General features: G+C 49.2%; 1 protein-coding gene across 1 annotated transcript in view; it reads right to left on the bottom strand.

Annotated features, from left to right (window-relative positions):
• Shb (SH2 domain containing adaptor protein B) overlaps positions 1 to 26,847 on the bottom strand; it is a 109,635-nt gene that overhangs the window by 33,819 nt on the left and 48,969 nt on the right. The window contains exon 3 of the mRNA XM_034503772.2: positions 529 to 744. Within this exon, the coding sequence (XP_034359663.1) occupies positions 529 to 744 (216 nt within the window). The remainder of the gene's footprint in view (positions 1 to 528; positions 745 to 26,847) is intronic.

Genomic DNA, 26,847 nt, shown 5'->3' with positions numbered 1-26,847 from the left:
TCGTCCATCATGTGGGTCCCCACAATTGAGCTGAGGTCAGCAGGCTTGGTGACCAGCATCTTTACTCACTGGCCCAAGGTGCTATTATTTCTGAGCAGCTCACAATTTCTGAGAAGCTCACAGGCAATCCATCTAACACTGCTGATCTGAGACCAAGCTAAGGAGTGAGGTACCAGACTAGCTCTCCCAGACACTATGAGCCCAAGCATGAGTAAGGTGTTGGGGTTTCCCCCATCTTATACTGCCTCCTCACAAGGACCCTGAGGGCTGTGTAGGACTGAAACTGCAGAATGAGACACCATGAAGCCCATGGGAGCCAGCCCTGAAGGTGGTGAGATTAGACTGGGAGCCCTCAAAGCCAGACTGGAGTTTCTCTCTGGCCTGGCCTCTTTTCCCTCAGGAACCTGTACTATCTTTGTGGTCCCCAACTCAACTGGTGTTCAGGCTGGACCCACTTGTCTTCTGTTTACTGCACTGGTACTGAGAGATCTTCAGCAACTGTCCCCCAAGCAGGGACACTGCTCCTACCTGCCAGGGCGGGGATGGTGACCCGGTTCCACTCCCATGGCTGGTCGTACTCATCAGCAGGCCTGTCGTCATCCTGGGGTAGCTTGCTCTCCCGCAGCCGAAGGCTCACAGTGCTCTCTGAGTCTGAGTCCACGCTCTGGCCTTCGGGCTCATATGGGGTGTCATACAACTGGATGCCTTTGTGTTGTGACCGGACGCTCTCTTGCCTCTGGAATTCTGCAGGTAAGAAGGAAGGAAGGAGACAAGTTGTTGATGTGCAGTCCCCACCAGAGAACAGGTCTGAGGTCAGGGCTACCAGGCAGGGAGGTGGAGCCAGCAGAGAGGAGCCCTTCCTATTCCTGGCTGCCCAGCACTGAGTGCTTTCTCAGCTCTCTGGGTGAGAGCCCTCTTCCCAAGACTGTACCGGTCAACCTAACAGACTAACCTCACTCTCTCACTGTGGTATCTGTCTTCAAAGACTGGGCCAACTGTGAACAGGAAGAGGCAAATGTGTTATCTGGTTCTGAACAGCCTTCATACCCGACCCATCTTACTTACTGCTGCCATCTTTGAATCCCATTTGCACAGAGCCACATTGGGCCAATGACCCACCCTCAGGTTCCCACCAGGCTCAGAGATTAACTTAAAGAGCCAACACGCAAAGACTCTCCTAGAGAGGTCCCGCCAGTCTACTCTTCAGCCCTGTGGAGCTGTGTGATGTTTCCTGGCACTCCTGTATCCCAGAGCCCCTCACCCACGCAAGTGAACACGCCAGGGATCGGGAGTTGTGGGGACAGAAGTTGGCTTCTTTTAGGGAGGATGGCAGGAGCAACCTGATCAGTCATCCCTGGCAGCAGAGAGACATTTCAGTTGCTATTTCTAGGAGATGACACACCTACATCACCGCAACAGTGACTCGAGGGTAAGAGAGGGATGGGCAGAACAGGAACAGAGAGTCAGCACTGGAGCTGACAGCTCTGGCAAGCGGAAGCAGAGGAGAATGGCATCCCCTGAGGTTCACCAGTGAGCCACGGTCCCATTACATACAGAATAAGCTCACAGTTTGCTTGCCTTTCTTTTCGAGGGTCTCACAATGTAGCCCATCGAGTATCTATGTGGTCCAGACTAGCCTTGAACTCATGAATTGTATTAAAGGGTCCCGACTCTGCCTCAACTTCCCCAGGGCTAGGATTACAGGCAAGGGTCGCCACACTCGTAAGTAATGACATGTAACAAAATCTCCATTGCCTTGTACAGACATCACCAGCATTCTTCTCTAAAACTCTCTCATCTTCTCAAACTAAAACTCTGTACCCATTAAACACTGGCTCCCCACTTTTCCCTCTCCCCAACCCTTAGAAAAGTCCCTCCCACCTCTCTGAGTCTGACTATTCTGGCCAGTACTTCCCATGAGGAAACCACTATTTGTCCCGCTGTGACTGGCTTCTGCACATGGCATTGTGTTGCTAAATTGGGATCCCATGGCAGAACTTCATTTGTTTTCAGGCTGAGTGATGCTTCACGATGGACATTCCTCTTGTGCCGTGGTCCCAGGTTCAAGGAGGAAACGGCAGTAGGCTGCCTACAAAGGGGTGCAGAGTGAGGCCAGGATGTGTGAAGGTGTGTGTGAACCATGCTCCAAACTGGAGGTGGGTCGGATGCATGAACGGCCTGTCAGAGCAGATGCCAGAACACACGTGAGTGATGGTGCCTTCCCAAGCAGAGCCACTTCAGCTCTCTGCTTCGCAAGCCAAGAAACCCTCACCCAGATGACAAAGCCCCTCATTCAATGACCCGATGAAAAAGGCCAATGACCGTGCACTGCTCTCCAGTACTGCATTAACCCGTAGGCCAGTATTTCAGTATGTCCTGTCCTGACTTCATGGCTTTGGCTCTTTCTAATATACCATAATGGTATAAATACCATTATGTATTTGTTGTTAAATTCATTTTTAAAAGAGGGAAGTTTCTCTCTGTGGAAGGGGAGATTTATAAGTGTAGGGTCTGTGGGAGTGGGTACAAAGCACTAAAGATAATTTTTCTATTCTCTAGAAAGAGAGAGAATGAGCAGGGAAACCCTCCCTCTAGCTGTGGTTTGTAAGCCATGTAAAGTTATCTCCCAAGAGAAGTCCCCACACTTCTGTAAAATGTGGCTTTTATTGGGTTCTGTGGGGCTCTTAAGTTTTGAGCGCTATGCTTTCCCTTTTCACACACAAAAGAAGGGGAGGGCACCAGCTGTAAAGCACCACATTCAACTTTGCAAATTACTTCACAAACCCACTACCTAGGCTACAGGGGGTCCTTGACATCTCCCTACTGGTTCTGAGGAAGACTGAGCCTGGGGACACTGGGGTGCAGCTGATAAAGCTGACCTGGGAAGACCACCCTTTCTGTGAACAACCACTTACCCTAAGGCAGCAGTCCTCAACCTCCCTAATGCATTGACCCTACTCAGTTCCTCATGCTGTGGTGACCCCAACCATAAAATTTCTTTTCACTGCTACTTTGTAACTTTAAGTTCTCTTTTTAATGGATCATATTGTAAAATATTGGTTTATGCTGGTCTTAGGCAACTCCTGTGAACAAGTCACTCAACCCCCAAAGGGGCTGTGATGCACAGGTTGAGAACCGTTGCTAAGCAGCTCCTTGGGAAATACCTTACTCCTCCTTCCAGAAACTACTGCAGGCATTCAAATGAATGAGGGCAGGGGGACAAGAACTAGCAGCCAGACAGCACACTGCACCCCAAATTCCTGTCAACCTGTTAAAATCCCAGCTTACAGTGATGGAAGTGCCTGGCAATGCTACTGTATACAGTTTAGAGAAGAAACAGGCACACTATGTAACACCAGCGGAAAGGAAGATGTGCTGAGAAACATCGGCCATTCCATCAGGGGGCTTGTGCAGCACACCTGGTGTAAGACTGTTCTGGAAGTATCTTCTCCTTACCAAAGCCGGGTTCATGACGGCAGCTAAGGCTGTCGGGATGCAGGTTTGGTCATTAAAGCCACGTCCCCTCTGTATGACAGGACAGGTTCACATTTTCATTAGGGCTCAACAACAGGGAATGGTTAAGTAAATCACCACGTTAACCAGATGGAATACTAAGCAATCATAAAAATGATTAATAGAATTGATCCCTCCTGCTACATGGGAGCACACACGTGAGCTTGGGCTGAGTACAGAAACGGTTGTGTACTGAGAACTTCCTGGACAATTCCCGGCAAGGTGAACACCCACAAAATCCCTACTTGGGATTTACTCAAAACAGCTCAGCACATTTTGACCATAACATCTAAACTGAGGTGACAGCAATGTCTCAAGTACAGACACAGGAACAAAGAGCTGAAAACCCCACAAAGGGAGGTAAATAACCTCTGTGGAGAGGAACAGACCAGTGCTTAATTACTTTTCAAAGTTGTTGAGAATAAGGAAAATGTAATTAAGACAGGAACACATGAAAGCAACACTGTGTATGTTAAGCAGACTGGGCTCCCCAAGGTTAGGCTGTCTGTCAGAAGCAGCCACCAGCCCCAGCCCCTGAGAATGGGCCCATGGGGAGCAGCAGTCTCTCTTATGAGAGGCTGCCAAGAGTGAAAGTCAAGGGTCACCACACCAGGTCACCTGGCAGGGCATTGTGTTTCCTGCCTAATGATCATGGCACATCCCCCTTATTAGCCAGGCCCACTGGTGACAGTCCCCAGAAAGATCTAGTAGGAGAGTCGGTGCCCATATGTTCTAAGCCACAAGTTATCTGACATCACATCCACTCCTTCAAAGAAAATGATCTTCAATGCTGGGTGGCAGGCTGTGATTTCATGCCTTGTAGGCAGCAAGCAGAAACGTTAAATTGACAGCGTGAGGATTTCTCTTGACCTCTGGAGTAGAAAGGTTTTCAAGTAGAACCAGGAAAAATACAAATAACAAAATAGAAACAAAACCAAATAGATCCTACATTCCACAGAACCAGAGAATGTTTGACCTGAAGAGACACTAAGAGAATTCACCTGTAGAGTAAGAGACACTAAGAGAATCCACCTGTAGCATTTACTAAGAGGACTGGAGAAGCCAAGATCGTAACTCATAATCATGGCAGGAAGGGAGAGGGGCAACCAGGACAGGCTGAGCTTGCTGCAAACCAGAAGCCTCTTGGAGTGGATGTGCTGAGGGTTCGACCTGAGAGCTGACAAAACAAGCTACAGCTTGTCCTGCACTTACCAACCCTGCTTCCCCCTTTAAAATAAGAGCACATAGGCCAGGAGATGGTGGTGCACACCTTTAATCCCAACACTTGGGAGGCAGAGGCAGCTGGATCTCTGGGAGTTGGAGGTCAGCCTGGTCTACAGAATGCACTCCAGGACAGCCAGGGCTACACAGCAAAACACTGCCTTCAGAAAACAGAACATACAAAACAACAACAAACCCTTAAACCAGTTTTAGGTTCCACAAAACTGAACAGAAGGATAGAAAGATGTCCCATGTGTCCTGTGCCCTAATTACACAGCTGTCTCCATTATCAGTACACCCCAGCACAGCAGCGTGCACCTCAGCAGCGTGCTAAAGCTGATAGACCTACTCTGAGGGCACACCATTATCAGGCACAGAGCACAGCTTCTGTGAGAGTTCACTCCTGGTGGTGAACTGTGGTTTACACAGCTATATATAATGGTATCACTGCAGTACAGGTAGCATTCCCAGACACTGAATTATCTCTTCTCTGCCTGGTCTCCACGCTTTCCCCAACTTTTGGCAATCTCCTATCTTTCCCTATCTCTGTAATTTTACCATTTCCAAAATGACACATAGCAGAATCAGGCACTATGCAGACTCCTCGGATTAACTTCCTTGTCTAAAACACATTTCATTTCCTTTATGTTCCCCTCCCCTTTGATAGTTTAATAATAACTCACACATCTTTTCTTTAAGAAGATTTTGAGAGAGGGAAGATGTAGGTGTGGTTGCCTGTGGAGGTCAGATCCATAGGCACCAGATCCCCTGGAGCTGGAGTGGCAGGCAGTCGTGAGCTGTCCTGACTCATGTCCTCTGTGAAAGCAGCCAGTCTCCCTGCTGCTGAGCCTCTCTCTCCAGTCCTCTCACTTCATCATTTTCAAAAGTGCTCTACTGCCTATCATCCATAGCAGGGGATCTTGCCTGCTTCTGGATTTTGGCAATTATAAATAAAGTTGTAAATATCCTTGTTCAACTTCTTTGGGTAAATACTGGGTAACATGACTGTGTAAGAGAATGTTTACTTTGGGGGAAACTGCCAAAGTCGTAGCTAGACCATTTTATACTTTCAAACTTCTGTGACAAGCCTGTTCCTATTTGCCTGGGTGATCTGAAGGGTTAAGGAAGTCCAGGTCATAAGAGAAGGGAGGGAGAAGACAAAAGGAAAGGCGGCTGGACCAGGACCAGCCAAGCTAAGTGCAGACAGGAACTTCCTAGAAAAGAGGCGTTGATCTTGCTGTGTAAGCGCAGCCTCTGTTCCCATCGGCAGTGAGTGGATACGCTCTTCTTCTCTATAGAGACTTGATTTCTAGTATAGTTTTGACATATACATTTTTTTCTTTCTAATACAGGCAGCCTTTAATGTGTATCAAAAGTAGACATATCTAAGCAAAACAAAAACTCTGTAACAGTATAGTTCATAAAAAGTTATCAGAAGACTAGAATAAAAAATTTTGTTAGTGGAGGACAAGGTCTATGCAGCTCTGGTAGGCCTGGATCCAGAGATCCACAGGCTTCTCCCTCCCTAGTGCTGGGATTAAGGGCGTGCACCATCACACCAAGCCGAAAATCAGACTTTTCCATTACCTTTTCCCTACCCTTCAGGAATCTTTTCCCTTCAAAAGATTGAGTAGCTTCAGTTCTGCACTCCCATCTCAGGTGCACCCCGCTTCGCTAGCACCCACCTGTCCTCAGTGTCACACTCAGTGTCTCTTGATCCCCAATATGGGAGAAGACGGCGCTCCTCAACAGGAGGGCAGAGGCCCAATCCATAGAGGCAAAGCCTGGGTCCTTGTGAGGCTTGATGCTACAACCAAAGTACAGAGAAGCAGCTTTTGGCTGGACACTCTGTGGAAGCCTCAAGAGTTCAGACCTGAGATCATGCACAGTGGTGTGGTAGAGAAAATGGACACTGGGTAGAGGAGACAAACCCAGGGAGGGCACTTAGAGAATCAACAGTTACACGAGGGTAGATGAAGCTGCAGGAAGGAGGAGTGGCTTCTGCCCCCCCTCCCCCCCCCAGCCCCAGTACTAAGCTCAGCAGCCCTGAGAGCAGACCTTATCCTGGCCTCTGGGCAAGGTGGGCTGGATGGAGTGACACAGGCTGCAGCCTCCCTGGAAACGCCGGTGCTGCCAGTAGTTCTCGCCTCCAGCTTTTCCACCCAGGCCTTTCTGAGAATCCACAGCAGCTCTTAAGTCACGGGATGGCAGAGCTCAGTGGGAGCATGGCCCTGAGAGGTGTCCAGCCCCAACTCTACTGTCACTCTCAGCCTACGAAACCTTCCCTCTGCCAGAGACGGGTACCATCTGACCTCTCTTTCAGGCTGTATGGCCATGGGGACACCATGCCTGCGATGCTGGGGCTGCAGGTAGGTGAGACGGAGTCTCGGGTAAGGTTAGGCTACATTACTAGAATGGTGTCGCTGCTGTGAACCAAGCTGCCTCACATGGAACTCTGGGAGGGAAGCACAACTCTGCATCCAGGAGTAGGAAGACGGACCACTTAGGTCAGAAGATAAAACCGCTGTCAGACTGCTTGGTCTTACAGAGGCCTTGTTTCAGCTCGACTTGGGGCAAGCTGCCTCAGCTTCCTCATCTTTAGATGGGAGACAACTGCACAAACTTGCAAAGAGATCATGAGTATGATGACGCTATCTATACACATTAAACGATGTCTGGTGCAAAGAAAGCACTTCAGCAGTGTGTGCTTTAAATATGCTTGGCCCAGGGAGTGGCACTATTAGGAGGTATAGCCTTGTTGGAGTAGGTGTGGCCTTGCTGGAAGATGTTTGTCACCATGGGGATGGGCAATGAGACCTCTTCCTAACAATGTGGGAGCCAGTCTTCTCCTAGTGGCCTTCAAATGAAGGTGTAGAATTCTCAGCTCCTCCTGAACCTTGCATGTCTAGACTCTGCTATGCTCCTGCCCTGAAAATAGACTGAATTGCCCTGAAAATAGACTGAACCGTCAAGACCCCACTCCAAGACCTCTGTGACTGCCCTTTGATCTCACAGCTTCAGTGATTCGCTTGCTACAATTGGACAGGTCGATCCCACCACAGAACCTTTAAAGGAGAACCTCTCAGCACCAATCTCTGAATCAGTTTCTACTTCTGACCCGATACCTTCAATTTCAGCCACTACTCTGGCATTCTGAGAACCCTCTGCCCAACTTGTGCGGGAGCCAAGCTCTGTAGCACTACAGCAAGTGGCGTGAGGTCCTGATTACGCCCAATCATCATAGTGAACACACAGGGAATCTGAGACCTGGAGACGCAGGGAAGAGGCCTGAAGACCCCATACGCCTGGACCAGGGTTCTTCCCACCCCTCCCAGATGCTTTCTGACATCTCTTTCATCAGCCTGTCTTGTTCTAATCTCTGGGAAGCAGGGCAGGCTTCTGAGGTGTTAAAAGCACATCCAGCACCTTGACCAAGTGAACTCAAAGGGAGTGGCAGCCAGCTGCTTCTAATTAGACATACAGCTGAAACCCGGCCTGGTGCCAGGGTATCACATCAAAGGGATAGAAGGCTTCCTCCTCATCTGAACTATGTAACACCTGCCGGAGAAAGACCCTCCCCACTAACTGAGGCACTTGCCCAGGCATTTAGAGTTCAGGTGTCCTAGGAGGCTGCAAGTGAGCAGCCTGAGTCTTTTGGGTTGTGATCTGATAAGGCAGGCCAGCTCAGAGACAAAATCTGGAGACAGTCTAACCTTACACACAGGTTCCTTGTCCTCCTCCTCTACTGAGTTCCATTCCAGAGCTGTACAGAGCCAGGAAGCTGACAACTAGTTAGGCTTCTTTTGGCGTCTCCTTCATAGGTGTGCACCCAAGCAGCAGAGGCTGGACTTTGCAAAGCAGGGGCGTGAACCCACACAATAATCTCCGCAGTCAGCAAGCCTGCACCTGCTCTTTTGTGTTCATCCCAGGGAAGACTGCTGGCCCAGTCTGAAGACAGCAGGGGGTCCAGTATACTACCATTCCTTGGTTATTTGTCTGGTGATAGGACCTTCTTGTGAGCCCCTCTAGAGAGGGCCTGGAGTACCAGAGTTTGGCTAGAGTACCAACATGCCTCCCCTGAGATTTACAAGCCCACGTGAGCCTCACCAGAGCTCATAGGTGTTTTGTGTTATTTCTGCTGTGTCCTCAAGCCCAGCCCATTGTTCTGCATCTTTTAGTGATGGCCTTCATGTGTGGAGGCCTAGGGTACAGATGCACTGGGGTGAGGGGACACCAAGGATGGGTTTCCTTCTAAAAGAAACATTAACATTTTCCCCCAAGATTTGTGTGTGTGCATGCATGTATAAGTGTATGTACACGTATGTGTGCACATAAAGGCACCTGTATCAAAAGAGGCTGTTGAATCCCTCTTGTACACACACCTCTTGTACTCCCTGCAACACCTATACCAAAAGAGGGTGCTGGAGCCCTTGGTGAACTCATGGTTCAGCAGGAAAATCAAGACATCCCCATTGTGATGGCCATTCCTGGTTGTCAACTTGACTACATCTGGAATAAATTACAATCCAGAAATGAAGGGCACAGCTGTGATCCAGATCTTGAGGCTGGAAGAAGACACCGGCTTCTGACCTGGATCTTGAGGAATAGTGGCCATGAAAAACTTAGGCCCAAGCAAGGTAGTATATGCCTTTAATCACCAGAGACTGAGGCAAGCAGATCTCTGAGTTCAAAGCCAGCCTAGGACAGAACAAGTACCAGGCCATACCTTCTGCTGGAGACCTACATAAGGACATTGGAAGAAAGAAGACTCACTCTTCTTCGCCTGCTTGCACTTACTTGTCAGCACATCTGTTGGAACCTACTTCTACAGAAGACCAGCTGAAAAAATTAGCCTTGTGGGACTGAACAACTACTAGATTTCTGGACTTCCTATTCATAGTTGTCCATTGTTGGACTACAGACTGTAAGTCATTACAATAAATTCCCTTAAAATATAGAGACATTTCATAAGTTCTGTGACTCTAGAGAATCCTGATTAATACAACCATCCACCATCGATTTTATTTAATTATTTGCTTCTAGGCACAATCCTGGGAGTTGGGTGAGTGTTCCTTATCCCAAGACACAGACAAGAGTAATACATGCTGAAATCCAAAAATGAAAAGTCTAAAACCTTTTGAGTGGTGACATGACTCCACAGCAGGCCTCATGGTATAGGTATAGGTATAGGTATAGGTATAGGTATAGGTATAGGTATAGGTATAGGTATAGGTATAGGTATAGGTATAGGTATAGGTATAGGTATAGGTATAGGTATAGGTATAGGTATAGGTATAGGTGTATAGGTATAGGTATACTGGCTACAGCCAGTATGCAGGCACGCTGAAGTCACACATACAGCTATCTTTAGGTTACTGCCGGTAGGCATGTATAACATATGTAACTTTCCTGTGTACACTTGGGACCCAATACATGGAAATATCCCCCAAATCCAGAAAACATCATCCTCAGACAAACCCTGAGAGGATGGGCTAAGCATTCCCAGGCATGCTGCAGAAAGAGGCCAGGGCCCAGCAGGGACCCATCAGTCTCTGCCAGCAGAGGCAGACAGGACAGTCCTGGTGTAGAGCACCTGTGCCCCTCTGCGACACTCTTCCAGTCTACTGAGCACAATAAAGTCTGGCTTCCAGAGGGACCTAAGGCCACCCTCTAACGTGATAAAGCCAGGGGGGAATGGGCTTTAATGCTAGACCAGTCAGAGCTACAGCCCTCACCCTTATGAAGCAGGTCCTCACACGTCCTCCAAGAGGCTCAGAGCCAGCTTTAGAAGAGCCATGGGACCATCCTGAGCTGACAAGGAGTCTCTAGCTTACTGTTGTAGGGTAGGGTGTGGAAGACAACATGCAATTATACAGTAAGGCCACTCTGAGAACCGGGTGCCAGGTCTGTTGATCACAGTACATCCAGTTTCTCTTAATTTCGACAACTGGGGGTAGTAATTCACAGACCTGCCCATTTTACCATTGCTACTGAGTGTGGATAAGTAGAGGCACCTGGCTCCAGAGCTCATGTTCCCAGCTCTTGGTCATCTGTACCAGAAATCAGTGTTCCCCACAAATTCCACTAGGTGCAGACATAACATGAACTGAAGTCAGCAAGAGACACAAGCCCTGGAAGGACCAAGTCCTGCCAAACTGAATGACCAGACACACTACCTTCCTGCCTCTGGCTGACAGTCTATCAATCAGGATGACAGGTATCCCAATGGGCCCTGCCCAAGCCCAAGCCCAAGCCTTGAGGATTATCTGGCAAAGCCATATGCGGGTGCCTACAGGCATCATTAGGGTCAGTCTTGAAGGAAAACAAGGACAGTGCCATGAGGCAGACTTGTCTACCAGGGGGCCATTCTGCACTTTCTAGATGCTACAAAGGCAGCCAACCCATGTGCTAGTCCTCAGTCCTGCAGCCCTAAGCTGGCAACTACAAACTGACAGCAGGCACAGAGGCCTCCTTCCAGAGCTGCCAGGAGCCTCTTCTGGCTGCTGGTTCCAGTCACCTAACCCAGGCACCCTGCCAGGCTTCCCAAACACACTGGTCAAACCCCAACTGTCCTTGGGCTCCTGAGAGTGTCACTGCCTCATGCTGAGGGAAAGTGGCTGGCTTCATGCCCTATGCCCAGTACAGCTGTCCGGTGGAAGCGACCTGGTGAGACCTGGCAAAGACTCTGCCTAGCCTTCCTCATGAAAGAAGAATTAATTCCTCCTGGGACTGACAGACAACCTCAGCCTTCTGGACAGAAGCAGTGAGGCTGCTGGCCCAGGACCAGCCCGGCCCTCTGCTTGCCAGTCCTTTGGAGCTGAGATTCCTCTTAGGGGAGGGAAGAAGGTTAAGACGACGCTCTTTCTCACTTTGGAGTCCCTCAGCCTGGTTTCTCAGGACACCCTGGAGGCTCACACAGCACTTCCTGTTCCAGAGCTGTGGCTTCATTCAGCCCAGGAGATCACCATCCTACACAGTCAGGATCCTCATCTAGCTCAAGAATAATGGCCAGCCAAAGTCCAACCCAAACTTAGCAAAGTAACAGGCTGAAGAGAGTCCCTTGTTCTACATAACATTCCTCAGTTCAGAACACCCTCTGCACTGCTGGGTTCTTAACAGCCACCAAGTGCAGAATGAGCCACCATGTGCATTTAGTGGGTGAGGTCAACTGTCCCCTCTCTCAGTTCTTTCAGCTCTGCTGTCACCTCTTGTGTTGTTCAGTGTCACAGCACAACTGACCCAGTAAAGGGAGAGGGAAAAGGAAGGAGGACTGGAGAGCCAGGAACCTCATAGCTTCCATTGCCCAGGCTGGTTTCCAGTGGGCCCCCTTCCACCAACAGCTCGAATAGACCACTCTGCAGAGACATCCTAAGAACTATGAGGAAAAGCACTCAGCAGAAATAAAGTAGAAGAAACCAAATGGTGGCCCCACCTTGGGGTCCTGAAAAGGGGGTCCTGCAGAGACCTAACGCTGAGAAGCATCATCTCTTTCTGGAACTCTAAGCAGAGGCCCTAGGAGACAGGAAACAAGGACAGCCTTCTTTCTTCCCACTTTTGAATCGCTGCCTGGAGTGACCCTGCCTGGAATGGCCTGACCCCTGGGCCAAGTGCAAGTTTCTGCTTGGTTTTGGTCATGGAGACGTGACCGCTGTGTGCTGCTACAGACAGCGAGGGACTCAAAGATAAATCCAACAAAGGCAACAAAGGCAATGGGGTCTCTGCTCCACCTATGCGGGGTAGGGCCTTAAGACTGCTGACACCTAGAAATACAGAAGCTTCTGCTGAGGGCTGGGTTCAAGTCTAATCCATCTTAATACACGCCTGAGATTCCTAACACAGAAATCCTGCTCTGCAGATGCTCCAAAAATACAAGCTGAGGGAACAACATAAACAAACAAGTCTGCTACAAATTCAGAATTTAGCACAGAAAAAAAGATGTTTTTAAGATACTTGTCTAGAAAAGAAATAGTACTAACAGACGGCTGGAGGGAGCATAAACAGAAGATGGCCTTTTCAGAGGTAAGCCTGGTAGATTTAACAAGTATTCAACACCACATGGCCTGGAGTTTATTTCTAAAAATACCTACACCCATAGGCAGAAATAAATGGACTTGGATGTTCACCGTGAATAGAATGACAAAAAGCACTGTGCTCCAGTCACCTGATAGAGTCATCTACAGGAACTAATGACCCCAGACAAGATCTGTGACCAGGCAGCATGTCTGTAGGAAAGAATGTTTTTACACATGTGAATATGTATAGATGCCTCTTGTAAGCAAGTGAGGAAAAGCCAAAAGAATGTGTGAACCGGGCCTGTGAGATGGTTCAGCAGAAGAGGATTGCCTCCAAGATTGACAACCAGGGTTTGAGTCCCAGGACCCAGGAAGTAGGAGAGAAATCTCCTGCAGGTCGTTTTCTGACCTGCAAATGTGTACGTGCATGCACACATGCACGCACACACACACACACACTATACATATACACACTTGCATGCACACTGTCAAGCACCAAACACACATGTACAAAGACATGCAAACATGCATACACACAAATAAATGATCTCTAAAACTAAAAAGAATAAATTTTACTTTAAGAGAAGACATATATCATTGAACTGGGGAGAGTCAAAGAGCATTCACTATGCAAGAAGTATAAGAACCTGAGTTAGAGCCCTCAGCACCCATGTGAAAGCTGTGCTTGTAATCCTGGCATTAGGGGGCAGAGGCAGATGGACCAGAGCTCGCTGACAGCCCTACCAGTCTCCAAGCTGAGTTTGAAGTAATAAGGAGAAGATATCTGGCATCCTCCTCTGCCTTCTTACTGTTACACAGGAATGCACACACAATGCACAAAAAAGAACATACACTCATTAGCCATCCTTGTCCCAGAAGAGACAGTTTTCATTTTTCACTATATGTTTGAACACTGATATTTAAAACAAAAACAAAAACAAAACAAAACAACCCACTAGGCACACACCATTCTTTGGTTCACCCTTCTCAAGGACTGGGTCTCACTATGTAGTGCAACTGACTTAGAATGTGCATCGTCCTGCCTCAGCTTCTCAGTGCAAGAAGTCCTGCCAACACCTGCTCCTATCTATACTAAGACAGGTACCATTGGTTTTACCTTAGCCCAGGAAAGATGGAGAAACTTAGACCAAGACAGGAAAAGATGCCTGGGATTGTCTGTGGGAGCAGGAACTCCCCAAATCTGCTTTAATCAGAGTACTGTGGAATCCCTCGACTTCAGCCATGTTCTGCTGGTCCTGGTTATTTCTAAGCAGTTCCTATTTCATGTATTTACATATTCAAAGCCTGAGATATGAACCATGAAGTAAATTGTTTTGTCTTTACTTACATTTTAGTTATTTTATGTGTATGGATGTACTGCCTAAATGTATATCTGTGCACCATGTGAGTGTAGTACATGTAGATGCCAGAAAATGGCATTAGATTCCTGCAACTGGAGCAGCTACAGGCAGTTGTGAGTTGCTATGTGGGTGCTGGGAATCAAACCTGGATCCTCTAGAAGGGCATCAAGTGCTCTTAACCATGATGCATTTTTGTAGACAGGCTCCCTGAACATGTAGCTCACTGATCTGGGCTGGCTGCCTGGCCAATGCACTCCAGGAGCCCACCTATCTATCTCCACCTTCATCACTTCAGCACCGTTTCAAACAAATACCACCATATCTGGTTACCACATGAATGTGGGCCATCCTAACTCAGGCCCTTATGACTTGAGTGGTAGGCATTTTAATGACCAAGCCATCTCCCTCACCCCTGTACTTTATTTCACAGTCCAGACTGGCCTATGTGGTGGTTCACTTTAACTGACACCTTGTTACAACATAGAAATGCCTGGAAGAAAGAGAGTTTCAATGAGGGATTGTCTACACTGGGCTTGTATACAGGGAACTGTTTTAGTTAAGTTAATTGATGTAGGAAAACCCAGCCTACTGTTGGGGGCACCATTCCTTAGGCAGGGTTTCCTGCACTGTGAGAATGAAGAAATTATTAAGCAAAAGCAGGAGGGCAAGCCAATAAGCATGTACATGTTCATTTCTCTCTGTTCTTTATTATAGATATAATACAATACAATTAGCTGTTTTAAGTTTCTGTTGCCTTGGTTTGCTCAGGATGGACTATAACCTAAAATTAGGATAAAATAAACGTTTTCTACCCGAAATTGTTTTTTGACCAGGGTATTTTACTCCAGCAACAGAAACTACAACACTTTATGCCTAAGCATCCCCAGTACTAAGATGACACCATGTGCCACCACACACAGCTCCACAATACAGACAAACTAAATGATACAACATAATTAAGTCACCAACTGTGGTCTGATGGCAAGTGTCATCTGTGGAATGCCTCTGGCCAGAATCAAACGTCATGAACACTGTAGACAGAATTAGGGCCCAGAAGCATGTCACTGAACACGTGTACACACAGGCTCACACTCTCTAGGTTCTCCAGCAGCCACTGTATACATTTCTAATCAGGTATGTGCATTATGTGTGAGTGCTGCAGACCACCAATGGAGACAGGGAGAGTGACAGGCAAAGTGACTTTAGTAAAAAGACAAGGAGTATGTGCTACAAGCAGGTGCTCAAGAGTTGCTGAAGCCACTGAGTCTTCCTTTCTTCTAGAGTTGAATGAAGCTTAGTGCTTGCCTCATGGATTGAGTAGTATGACCTAGTGAGTAAGAACCAAGGGTGGGGTAGGGTGGGGTGTGGAGGAATGCCTATTTGGGTGGGTATATGTGTGTGTGTGTGTGTGTGTGTGTGTGAGAGAGAGAGAGAGAGAGAGAGAGAGAGAGAGAGAGAGAGAGAGAGAGAGAGAGAGCGCACGCTAATTAGAAGAAAAGGAAAGTCAGGAAGAAAAACAAGCTATGCTAAAAATAAGGCAGCTCCAGCACCATTGCCAGACAGAAAACATACGCTCAGCTTGGGGAGGGGGCAGAGTGGGATAGAACATTGACTAGGAAGTTCCCACCTAAAAATAACTGGGTGGCTGGATGTGGACTCAACATTGAGAAACAAGGTGCGTGAGCTGTGAGCCTGGGGTGGAGTGATGCTAGCAAAAGGGAGCACTTGTACTCTGGAAGCTCAGGTTCTCTCCCAGCTTCCTGAGGACAGAGGACTGGGATCGACCCTCAGTTCAGATCCCCAAACTTACAGGAACCTCACAATACGAAGGCTTCTCTGAGGCTGAGAATTAGCAGGTGAAGGATGGGCTGAAGGACATACGAATGCAGGCTGGAGGTCGGGAGCCTGGCCAGCTTCACAGCAGACTGCATACATCCCTGTCCCCTCTGGCAGCTTCCTTATCTTCACAGTGACCAAGCTTAGTGGCCTGCTAATCTTGTGGCTCACTCGGTTACTGAACGTTCCTTTTATAAATGGTTCTCTTTGTGACTGTTGCAACGCTACAACACAAGCAAGCAGAAGGTGTGCTGGGTACATGGAGTGACCTCGGCAAGCCCTCCAACCTCTCTGGGCTTCCAGTAGCTCACAGCTAGATGACATCAGCAGGCCTCGGTGAGTAAGAAATGAGGTACAGGAAGCACGGAGGGAGACTATTCTCTTCTGTCCTGCATCCTCCCTGGGTATGTACTGCTGTGGGTATCTAACCCAAGGAAGGCCTTGTGCAGGCTAAGCGAGCACTCCGCTCCACTGCACCTCTCACCCAGCCTCCAACCTTGCTCATGACAGAACAGATTCAAGTACAAATCAAACTAAGCTCTTTCCGCTATGGAATATGGAGGCAACTCTACATATCCGTGGGTACACTCTGGAGCTGGATTCAACCCCTGGCTCTGCAATATACCAGCTCATGACTCGAGGGGCCTGGCCCAGCGGAGTCCTGTAGGCTCAGTTGTGGAATGGGGAGAAAATTAATATCGACTTCATGGGGCTGTTATAAAATAAAACCAGACAAAGGATATAAAAGAGGCTTGTAAACCATAAAACCCCATGCAGATGTTACACATTAGGGAGGGATAGACACACACGGGCAGAGTCCCACAACCTCGTTCCTAACTGACATCTGCTACACATGACTCACAGTCAGTTGGCTTGGTAAAAGTCCACAGGAGAAGGCAAGCCATTTTATACCGGACAGAGCTTTTTTGATAAAGTCAATTTCAACCCCACAATTTGCTTTATTCCATATCCGCCTCCCCCCAAAAGGCAATTCTGCCTGATCCTACTCAAGTTTTGAGAAGACACAATTTGGTTCTCCAGGTTCAAAAGTTTGACAGTTTTGCAGCCAATCAGGCCCCGAGCCCACGTGAAAGGAGCACCTTGGCGGTGCATCTCCAGCCTGCTGTCTGGAGCCAAGCCTCTCTTCCTCAGTGCTTCGTTAAGTACATCATCTGCTGGCGTTTGGCATGTTTCCCTGAGCTGGGAACCTCAACCACTGATGTGCTATGACAGCTGAGTGCTGCTGCCAGACAAGCTTCCTCACTCGGCACTGAGGAGGCTGAGGCTGGCCAGAGCCAGAGGGGAGGGCGGCAGCTGTCATGGTACAGCTGCCACCTCACAGACTCTCACAGGCTTACACTTTGTATTTCACTCACATTCCCCTGACTAGGAGGCACCGGCCACATGACCAAAAGCTCTGGTTCATCTTCCTCCTGCTGCAGAGACAAAGAGGCGAGGGGAACCCACACATACACCTCTGTCACCAAGAACCTTTAAATTCCTGGGTGCAGAGTGCCTCTTATCATGGATGCCTACTGCCACCAGACCCAACAGCTCAACCATCTGCCTCCTGCCCCCAACTAAGAAGCACCTCTGCTTTTCCAAATCTTACCTCCATTCCTGTCAGAGAGCTGGCTGGGCACCTGCCAGCAGACAAAAAGGCAGTGGTCACATCATGTGCCAAGCTCTGAGGCATGACAGAGACTTGGAGATCTTGCTGGGGGAGTCTCCTACTCTCCTTCCTCCACTGGGGGAGGCTCTTGTCTAGTCTGCTTTTATCACAGACAATGTCAAATACATTAATAAAAGAAAGCATCACATGAGAAGCCAGGGAGCCAAGAAAAACTGGGGAAGGAATTTAGAAACCTCACAAACCCCTGCAAGGGGCCCACATTACAGGCTGACTAAACTGGCCAGTGCTGTACCACCCCTACACACCCCATAAGGGTCACTGCCACCAGGGTCCTTGAGTGTTCGCTCTACCTTCCAGAAGAACAGAGTAGGACAGATTACTACAAGACCCAATCTCCATCTCAGGCAGATGTCATTCAACATCCAGCTGCTTCCCATCCAGCAGCCCCATACAATAAATAGGTCAAGCCACTCAGGGCTTTAATTTACAACTAATTCTTCTCATAGGCTCAACGGGAAGCTCCTGCTGTTTAAAGCACCACCTACCCGGGCTGCTCGGAGACCCTAGACAAGTCAGACAACCTGTAATGGCTTTTCTGAAAAGTGTCCAAGCTGCCATGTTGTGTGCCCTATGCTAGTTAGGGGCCACAGTTGGGAGCAGGGCAAGCAGCCACCTGCTGCAGCTGAGTCCACCTGTTCACAGGACTTGATTGAACATCTGAACTTCCAGGGAACTGAGCTTCCCTTGGTACCCCAAGTGAAGCTTACTGAGTTTTGTAGGCTCAGCTGGGCTTATGCTGAAGTCTGCTCTTGGGGAAAAGTCAGTTCCTAGGTACAGTGGTCTTGAAGCTTGCCCGATTCATACATGGAGAGTCCCAGATTCCAAGCTTCCAAGCATGCAGAATCCATGATCAGACTTCATGGGCCTGTGTAACTTCAAGAGCAGTACTTATATAAAGTGGCAGCTGGCTGAAAATAAACGTTAAGTCGGTAAACACTTGTATGTGGATCTACAACCCTTATCTCCAGGACACTGGTTGTCTTCCCCAGCCCTGTAACACTAGACAGACTCAGAGTGATAGCCTCAGGGTGGCCACTGATGGGCCTGCTCCAAGTCAAGGCCAGGACCCACTCCCACCCACCAACATGATTTTCCCGCTCAGCTCTTCTTTTCAACAGTCAAACTTCCAAGTCGAGCTTAGACTTCACCTCCTGCAAGTGCCATCCCTGACCTCCTGGGGAGGTCAACTGTCCCTCTGGTTCCAGAGCTAGCACTGAGCACTGCTCCATTCTGGTATCACTCACTGTCACCCAAGGTTCCAAGACGTTTGAGGTGCTGGCTTTAAAAACTGCCATGTGACTGACTGTGGATGCAACTTGTAGGCCTGGACTAGTTCAGGGAAGTGGAAGCTCTATGGTGATCATGCCATGTGGCCCAGTGCCCACCTGCTATCAGCAGGACTCCAATGGGCTTAATAGCAATCCAGAGAAAAGATTGGTTGAATGAATTCGGGGTTTGGGGTGCAGAAAGGTGAAGGTTCAGCAATTTCAGACTACCTCAGGGTGAAGCCCAAACTCCCGTAAGAGGGATTATAAAGTCCTGGTCACTGGACATGCTGGAAGCCACATGTCCTCATAAACCTGTGGCTATGACCACACGGGCTCCTGGAGTGGGTGCCTTAGTCCACCTTTGGCTAGACTGTTGTCACTCCTATACATCTATTGCTTTTCTCAATACAGCTTCCATATCCACATGACCTCCACGACCCAGCTCTGATGTCAGTTCAGTGCCTATGAAGGCACTGATAAGTCCTGAGGGCCATCAGGATGGACCATTCCTCTGTTACCCAAAAGACCCCTTGCCTTTGACCTGCTCATCTTCTGGGGTTTAACCCAAATTCTGACCACTCAAATGTCTTTCATGTTTGTTCTTTCTTGGAATGTTGGTGACCATACAACCTCCCTGCTGGCCTCCATGTCCAGGAAACCAAACCAAGGGCCAAGCTTGCCCACCTCCTCCTTATACAGTGGCCCGAGTCTCATTTATATCAGTCCCTAGTTGCCTAGTACTAAGTGCAGTATGACTGCTGAATGAATAACACCCAGTTTTAAGAGCTGCCAACCCCACCCCAAATCCTCTCTGTGGCTCTGTTAACTGAACAGCCCAGCTCCACCCTCCTTAGGCCCCCTGTAGTCCACTCCTCCATCCCGAGGCCAGGCAGCCAGGCAACCAGATAGCAGCATCCAACAGCTAGACAAAAGTAAGGGGGTGGAGGGACAATATACTTTGGGGTTTGAGTCCCACACAGAAATCGTTCCTAGTTTAAAGGCTTTGGAACAAGATGGAGACGGAGAGGAGCCAGGCTCACAGCACCACTGGGGACAATGAAGTAGGTAGAGGCCTGGGTGACTTCTCTGTTGTAGTGGAGCTGCTTGGCCTATAAAACAGTTATCTGGCTCATGTGCCCTCCTAACAGGGAACACGGTGGAGATCAGAGCTTTTACTATTACGATTCCAAGGCAACAGGAGCAACGGTGACCAGCAGCAGCAGCAGGGCAGCTCTGTGGGAGGAGGGATGACGGAACCAGGGCCGGACAGTCAGATCACAATCCTGCTGGCCTGAGGATTGTGATCTGACTGTCACCACAGCTGGCTCCACCACTGTAAACTCCCCAGAACCACAGATGCCCCGAAGACTCAGGACATCCCCCAGAGCCAGAGGAATGGTCTCAGCGCTGCCTGTTTTCAAACTCAGAAGAGCACATGCTTGGACAGTCCCCAACAGTTTGGGATGCTTATGTTTTCTAGACAGAAAGAGGTCACACAGTTCAACTAGTTCCTCTGTTAGCAGCCGTGCAACAGACTTCAATAGCAAGTCTGGACTGCTGAGACAAAAGACCCACATTCATCATGATCCAGTGAGTGCTAGGCCCTGTGCGTGCTGTAGGAAGAGCCCTGAGGAAGGCCTGAAGTCTGTGGATCCCTGGGACACAGAGAAGGCTTCTGAGCTAGTGAGTAACATGATCCAGGTCAGCCAGACCTGGGAAACTCATCAGAGGACATTGAGAAGAACCTAGAAGCAATGTGAGTCCAGCCCTCACTCTCTCCTTCCCAAAATCTCTCCTCGACAACATGGGTGGGAGACAGCACATGGCAGCCAAACTCCAGTGCCTCCACCCTCCACCTTCTCAGATGCTGTGTGTGCAGTTACATACAATTAAGAACAGTTAAGGGATTTTTTAAAAAAGCAGCTCGGCATGGCACATGTCTTAATTCCAACAGTGGGAAAGAGGAGGCAGAGGCAGAGGCAGAGAGACCTCTGTGAGTCCCAGACTAGCCATGGCTAAACAATGAAACTCAGTCTCAAAAGGGGGAAAATCAATTTTTTTAAAAAGCAAGCATGGTTAAACTAAGCCCCATTTGGAAGCAGGCTTCCATAGAAAAATATTTCCCAGGGAAGCAAGCATCTTTTGTTCACAAACTTGTTTCTGAGGTGTTGTGGGAAGCTGCTGACACCGAGCATCACATGTGACAGGGAGGTCTAACAGTAGCCAGGCACCCTGGAGACCAAGAGCCAGCAAGGAAGGTCTGTGTAATTGGGAGACGGTGCTTTGTTTTGGGGCTTGGTGGGACCTGCATGCATCTAGGACGTCTATGGCTACTGCACCAGCCCGAGCCTCCTGATACTGATGCCCCCTCAGGGCCAGATCAGAGCTGTGACTGCAGACAGGGAAAACCGAGACCCCAAGACAGGCGACGTACTGTCCAAGTCAGAGCAGGAGAAGGGGAAGGGACTGACCCTCCTGTCCTCCACTCTAAGTCCACTGCAGTCCTGCCCTCTTCCGAGACTGGCAAGGTTCTCCTTGTCAGAGCCACACCCCTGGAAGGCCCATGCACAGCTGGACCACCACACTACAACAGGTGGCTTCTACTGTCCTCTCAGCCCAAATATGTCTTTGGGACTTGCTTGGGGTTGGTAAGGAGACATCAAAACAAACACATGCTCTCACCTGCAACAGACAGAAAAACAGAAAGGAAGACAAGGAGGAAGTCGGAGAACTCTGAAGTTGCTGGCAGACCACAGCAGAGCTCGAGACTCTCTGAACATGGAACCCTGGTCTCAGAACCAGAGTCACACACTGGTTGGGCACCAATGTAGATGCTTGGGCACCAATAGGGGTCTTTGAGGGACAAGGCCTTAAAGTGGCTTGCTCCTCAGTATGTCCTGGGGTGACAATGTGCATAGAACCTGGCCAGCCTTCCCCAGAGTGCCCCCTCTGTAATATGCAGACTCCCCTGATGAACTATTCCTAAATTTACAAAGTCTCTGTGCCCCCTACCACCAGCACCCAGCTCTCAGGAGCTTGGGGCCCAGGGGCTTTATTTTGCTACAAGAAGGCCAGAGCTCAGAAAGTAACTCACCAAACCCAGCCTAGATTACAGAGGCCTTGGTTATAGCCTGGGGCTGGACTCCAGTCTTCTTTTGTTTCTTCCCTGTGTGACTTCTAGAAAGTCCTTTATTTTCTCAGACCCTTCAGGCCCTACCTATATAGAGGAGATATCATCCCTGTAGGGTTGTGCTCATCAGGGAGGGGCTTCTGCTCCCCTCCACATTGCTTGTCTGTCTCTGCTTTTCTTTCTTTTCTTTTCTTTCTTTCTCTCTCTCTCTCTCTCTCTCTCTCTCTCTCTCTCCCTCCCTCCCTCCCTCCCTCTCTCTCTTTCTTTCTTTTCTTAGTATCAGAAAAAAGTTTCACATTTTCCCTTCGCTTCTTAGACTGAGTCCGCTCAGAGGTGTAGCTGTAGCAGCAGCAGCAGCAGCAGCAGCAGCAGCAGCAGCAGAAGCAGAAGCAGCAGCAGCAGCAGCAAGAAAACACTTGCTTGGCTATGCAGCTCACCCTTTCTCCTAGCAAAGAAGGCAGGAGCCCTGGGGAAGGCAACTCTGAATGGCCCTTTTTATAACAGCGGAACCTCAAATGAGCATGTGTTTGTATCAGTGCTTACACAGGGAGCAGGAGCCACCCTGTCAGGAGAAGTGACTGCCAAGCCTTCTCCCTGGCACAGCAACGCCGAGTAATTAAAGACGGTAATTACAGCCCTGTGTCTAGTGTCAAAGCCAGGGCTCTTTAAGACAGACTATGCCTCTCCTCTCCCTGAGTGCACAAGCAAGGCTCTGGGGGCTGAGGAGACTGGCTATGGCTTCTATTCTTTGAACACTCTCAATAATTCATCCAGGTGGGTTGGGCTGCATGCTCTTGAACTGGGTCCTTGGCAGTCCTGCTTGACAGGTCTACAGGCAGCACTGAGAGTGGGAAGGTGCTCGCTGGCTCTGGGGGTTCCAGTGAGCGTCCGTGGAAGCTACACACATTCCTGGGCCTACACAATGGGCTCAGCCTGCTGGATTCCAGACTTTCACCTGTCCATGCTTACTGTGGCCTTGCAGACAAGAGGGGAGGGGACAAGGAATAGAAAAACAATCTGTCTCCAAGTAGTCTGAAATGCTAGAGGACAGGAGTGGTGACAAGCAACTCCTCAGCACAGAACCTGCCTGAGTATAGGCTCTTCTCAATTGTCCAAGGGGAAGCCACAGGGATTGGTGTGATACAGCACAGAGCCACCCTAGTCAGGTCCCTCCTTCTCACCTGGATGCACTGGCTTTCAGTTCCTCTCTCAGACAGGAGAAAACCAAGAACTGCCCTGAGGGAGATGTGGGTGGGTGGGTGGGGCTTTCTAAGGACAAAATGAGATGTCTTAAGTGTTTAGTAGCTAGGAAAAGGAAAATGATGACCCCACCTTCCTCTCCCAAAACAACTGGGTGCCAAGCTGCTGAAGGAAATTAGAGAAAGGTCAAGTTGAGGGGGTTCCCCAAATCCACAGACTTCCTGAAACAAGCAGTTTCCCCTCATACCCATGAGAGGAAAGGACTTACTGGGTACAGAATTGAAGATTACATGGTCTAAAGGGCCCCCCAATACTCAAGGACAGAGTCAATAACCCCAAGGGTATCAATAAAAGACTGAGGTATGTACCATAGCAGTCATCTGTCATTCACAGGTAACAAATTCCCAGACACCAGGAGACATGAGCTGCAGGTGGCCTTGAGTCAAAATCATCAAAGTGCACAGGTTGGCCCTGGAGCCCAGCCTGGGACCACACCTCCACTTGAGGGGTGAGTGGGACATTCTTGCCTTCTGTCTTCACCTTGAAAGCAGGAACCAGCCAACAAGTGTTCCAGACTAGTCAGCTCTGGCATGCACACTCTGTGAAGAAAGATCTCCAGAAGGTGAATGGCAGCTGTCAGTAACTCAAGCAGCTCAGGTCCAAGTCACCAGAACAGCACTGTAGCCCAGTGCCAGGCCCCCATAAGTCCTGGGCACTATGCCAAGTCCCCCACAGCAGAGATTACAAGGGCTCCAGGTTTTAAAAGTGAGGTTCTGCCCTGAGACATTGCATACTTCCTCCAACTGAGCCCAGAGAATGGGGCTGGGAGCTACAAGGCAGCCAGAAGCTTCCCACGGCACTGGAGGCTCAGTACTATAGTGAGTCTTAATCTAGATGAAAAGGAACTCAGGGAGCAAACAGGCTGACTCTATCAAAACAAACACCTCTCTTAACATCTGGGCATAAATTATGAGAATAAAAAACCAAAAACACTTAGTTTGCTCTGGTGCGACAGTCTGGGTGTGCTGGGGATAACAGTGAGGCACTGGGATGAGGGTGAGACCCCGGGCATGATAGCCAGGTTCTTGGATAAGGGTGAGGCCCTGGGCATGATAGCCAGGTTCTGGGGTGAGGGTGAGACCCTGGGCATGATAGCCAGGTTCTGGGATGAGGGTGAGGCCCTGGGCATGATAGCCAGGTTCTGGGATGAGGGTGAGGCCCTGGGCATGATAGCCAGGTTCTGGGATGAGGGTGAGGCCTAGGCAACTGTCTTGGGGAGACAGACACTGTACAAGACTGAGGTCCTGTAGCAAAACATGAGGGTTTCTGGGGTTGCTCTGCAAGACAGCCTCTCTGGTGACCTCCAACTCTTGCCAGCATTATCACTTGCTCTAAGCCCAACATTTCTCATCTGTCACCAGAGGAGTCTACCAGTATCCACCAGCAAGCAGAATGGATCACATCACGCCCTGCAAGCCCCATTCAGATGAGACAGAAGCCTATGTAGACACTCAATACAACTCCAGGTCAGTCACCCACTAATGTCCTGGTTCCCTTTGGGCAGGGGGCCCAGGTAGGCTCCATCCTGCAGCCCTGTGCTGCAATTCTTAGACCTGGAGGATGCTCTACAAAACCTCCTCAGCACTCCTGTGATGGACAGGCCAGCAGCTGCAGGCAGATAGTCCTTCCTCTGTCTTACTTTACTGACACTGGCCCACTCCTTCTGTCCCAACAGCAGTCTCTTGGAAGCTGTTTTTGGCACCTGTTCTCAGCCACCCCCCCCCCCCCCCAGGCTCCACAAGGCTGACCTCATAGCTGCACAACCTCGATACTATCACCCCCAGGACCATAAGCTTCCCTCAGCTCACTGCAGCCTCAGTGACTTGCTTCTGCACAACTCCTAGAACTTAACTCTCTGAGGACTCTCTGGGACTTCAGCAGCCATGGCAGCCTCTAACCCTGGGAGGCAAAGGAGGGAGGCTGAGAGGTCAAGTGAGCACCTCAGGACAGAAAAAAAAAGCAGCAGCTGCCATCAGACTTGAAAGACTGAGGGAGTCTAGGGAAAGCTGCAGTTTGGCAGGTGGAGGGTTTCAAGTAAGCCTAAGCAAGGAATGCCACCCCCAAACTCATGTCCAGAGTAAAAGTCCAAGACAGAACACAGCAAGTAGAGTATGTGCATGTCTGCTGAGGCAGCAAATTCTGCCCCAGACCGCCACTGGGGGAGGGGGGCTGCAAATGAGGTTCCTGAGAAGGCCAGATGGCATAAGATTGTTCATGTGAGTGAGAGAGGTGAGGACCCAGGGAAACGGGGCGGCTGAAATACTAGAGAGGGTGGCTTCATGAAGGGGATACATAACTAGGGGAATGGGGACAGGAAGACGTGTGTGTGTGTGTGTGTGTGTGTGTGTGTATGTGTGTGTGTGTGTGTGTCTCCGTGTGTACATACACTTAAGGCCTGATAGAATAGAGGAGTCACCAGAGCCACATGCCAGCATCAGGGAGACCACGAGGCCTCCTTCCAGGATAGTCTACTTTCCCATCATTCCCATGACATTCCACCTGAACCAGCAGGTTTTGATCGAGAGACATTTGTCATAGAAAGCCCAGCCAGTATCTCAAACCCTGGCACTTGCTGCCAGTCTGCCAAGGAAATGGGGTGTGGGGTTTGGAGAATGGTTCAAGGTTGAAGTATGTACTGTGTCAAGCATAGGGGTGAAGTTCAGATCCCTAGAACCCCCATAAATGCTGAGTGAGCCTGGTGTCTGGCCTGTAATTTTAGCCTCAGAAGGGGGAGATGGTATTTCACAGAGCAAGCTGGCCAGCAAAAATGGCCATATTGAGTCCAGCCAAGATGGCGGCAAACTCTGGGTCTGACTGAGATCATGCTTCACTGAATAAAGCGTAAAGACTGATTTGAGGATAGCATCATCAATCCCTGGTCTCTGCATGCATTCACGTATGTGCAGGAGCATATGAAAATGGAAAGGGGTGGGTAGGTGACATTTAAGTGTCATTAAAGCCTGCAGTGGGGCGGGGAGTGGTGACTCAGCAGATAAAGCTCTTGCTGGTCAAAGGCTGTCAACTTGAATTCAATCCTTAGAACCCACATGAAAGTGGAAGGTGAGAACTGATTCTATAGATGTCCTCTGACCTCCATATGTGTGGCACAAACATGCCCACCTTACAGTCTCATACACACATATTTCAAACAAACAAACAACAACAAAAAACCAAAACCACTTGCAACTGGGCGGTGAGCAGACTCCTCATCATCTAGATCCTTAGGGTGACAAGCTATTGGAGAAGTACAAAAAAAAAAAAAAAACCACATCATACTTACGTGTTCACGCCCAGGCTGCTTGCCTCAGAAAGACCCAGAGGCACATGCGGCACCAGTATATATCAAAACAGCCAAACGTACTGACCTCCTCCATCTTCCACAAGCATCACCAGACAAAGGGCCCTCCAGGAAAAAAGGGCTTGGAGGGAGGCAGAGTCCTGGTGATCTGACTTTCTCATCCATAAGGAGGAAGCTGGGAATAATCCTCCCAGCTTCCTCCCTCCCAGAAACCTAGGGAGGTTCTTGGCTCAGTCTGTAAAACATACCCTTTAA

Source organism: Arvicanthis niloticus, chromosome 5 (assembly GCF_011762505.2).
Source record: "Arvicanthis niloticus isolate mArvNil1 chromosome 5, mArvNil1.pat.X, whole genome shotgun sequence".
NCBI lineage: Eukaryota > Metazoa > Chordata > Mammalia > Rodentia > Muridae > Arvicanthis > Arvicanthis niloticus.
This window is presented reverse-complemented; position numbering and strand designations above follow the sequence as displayed.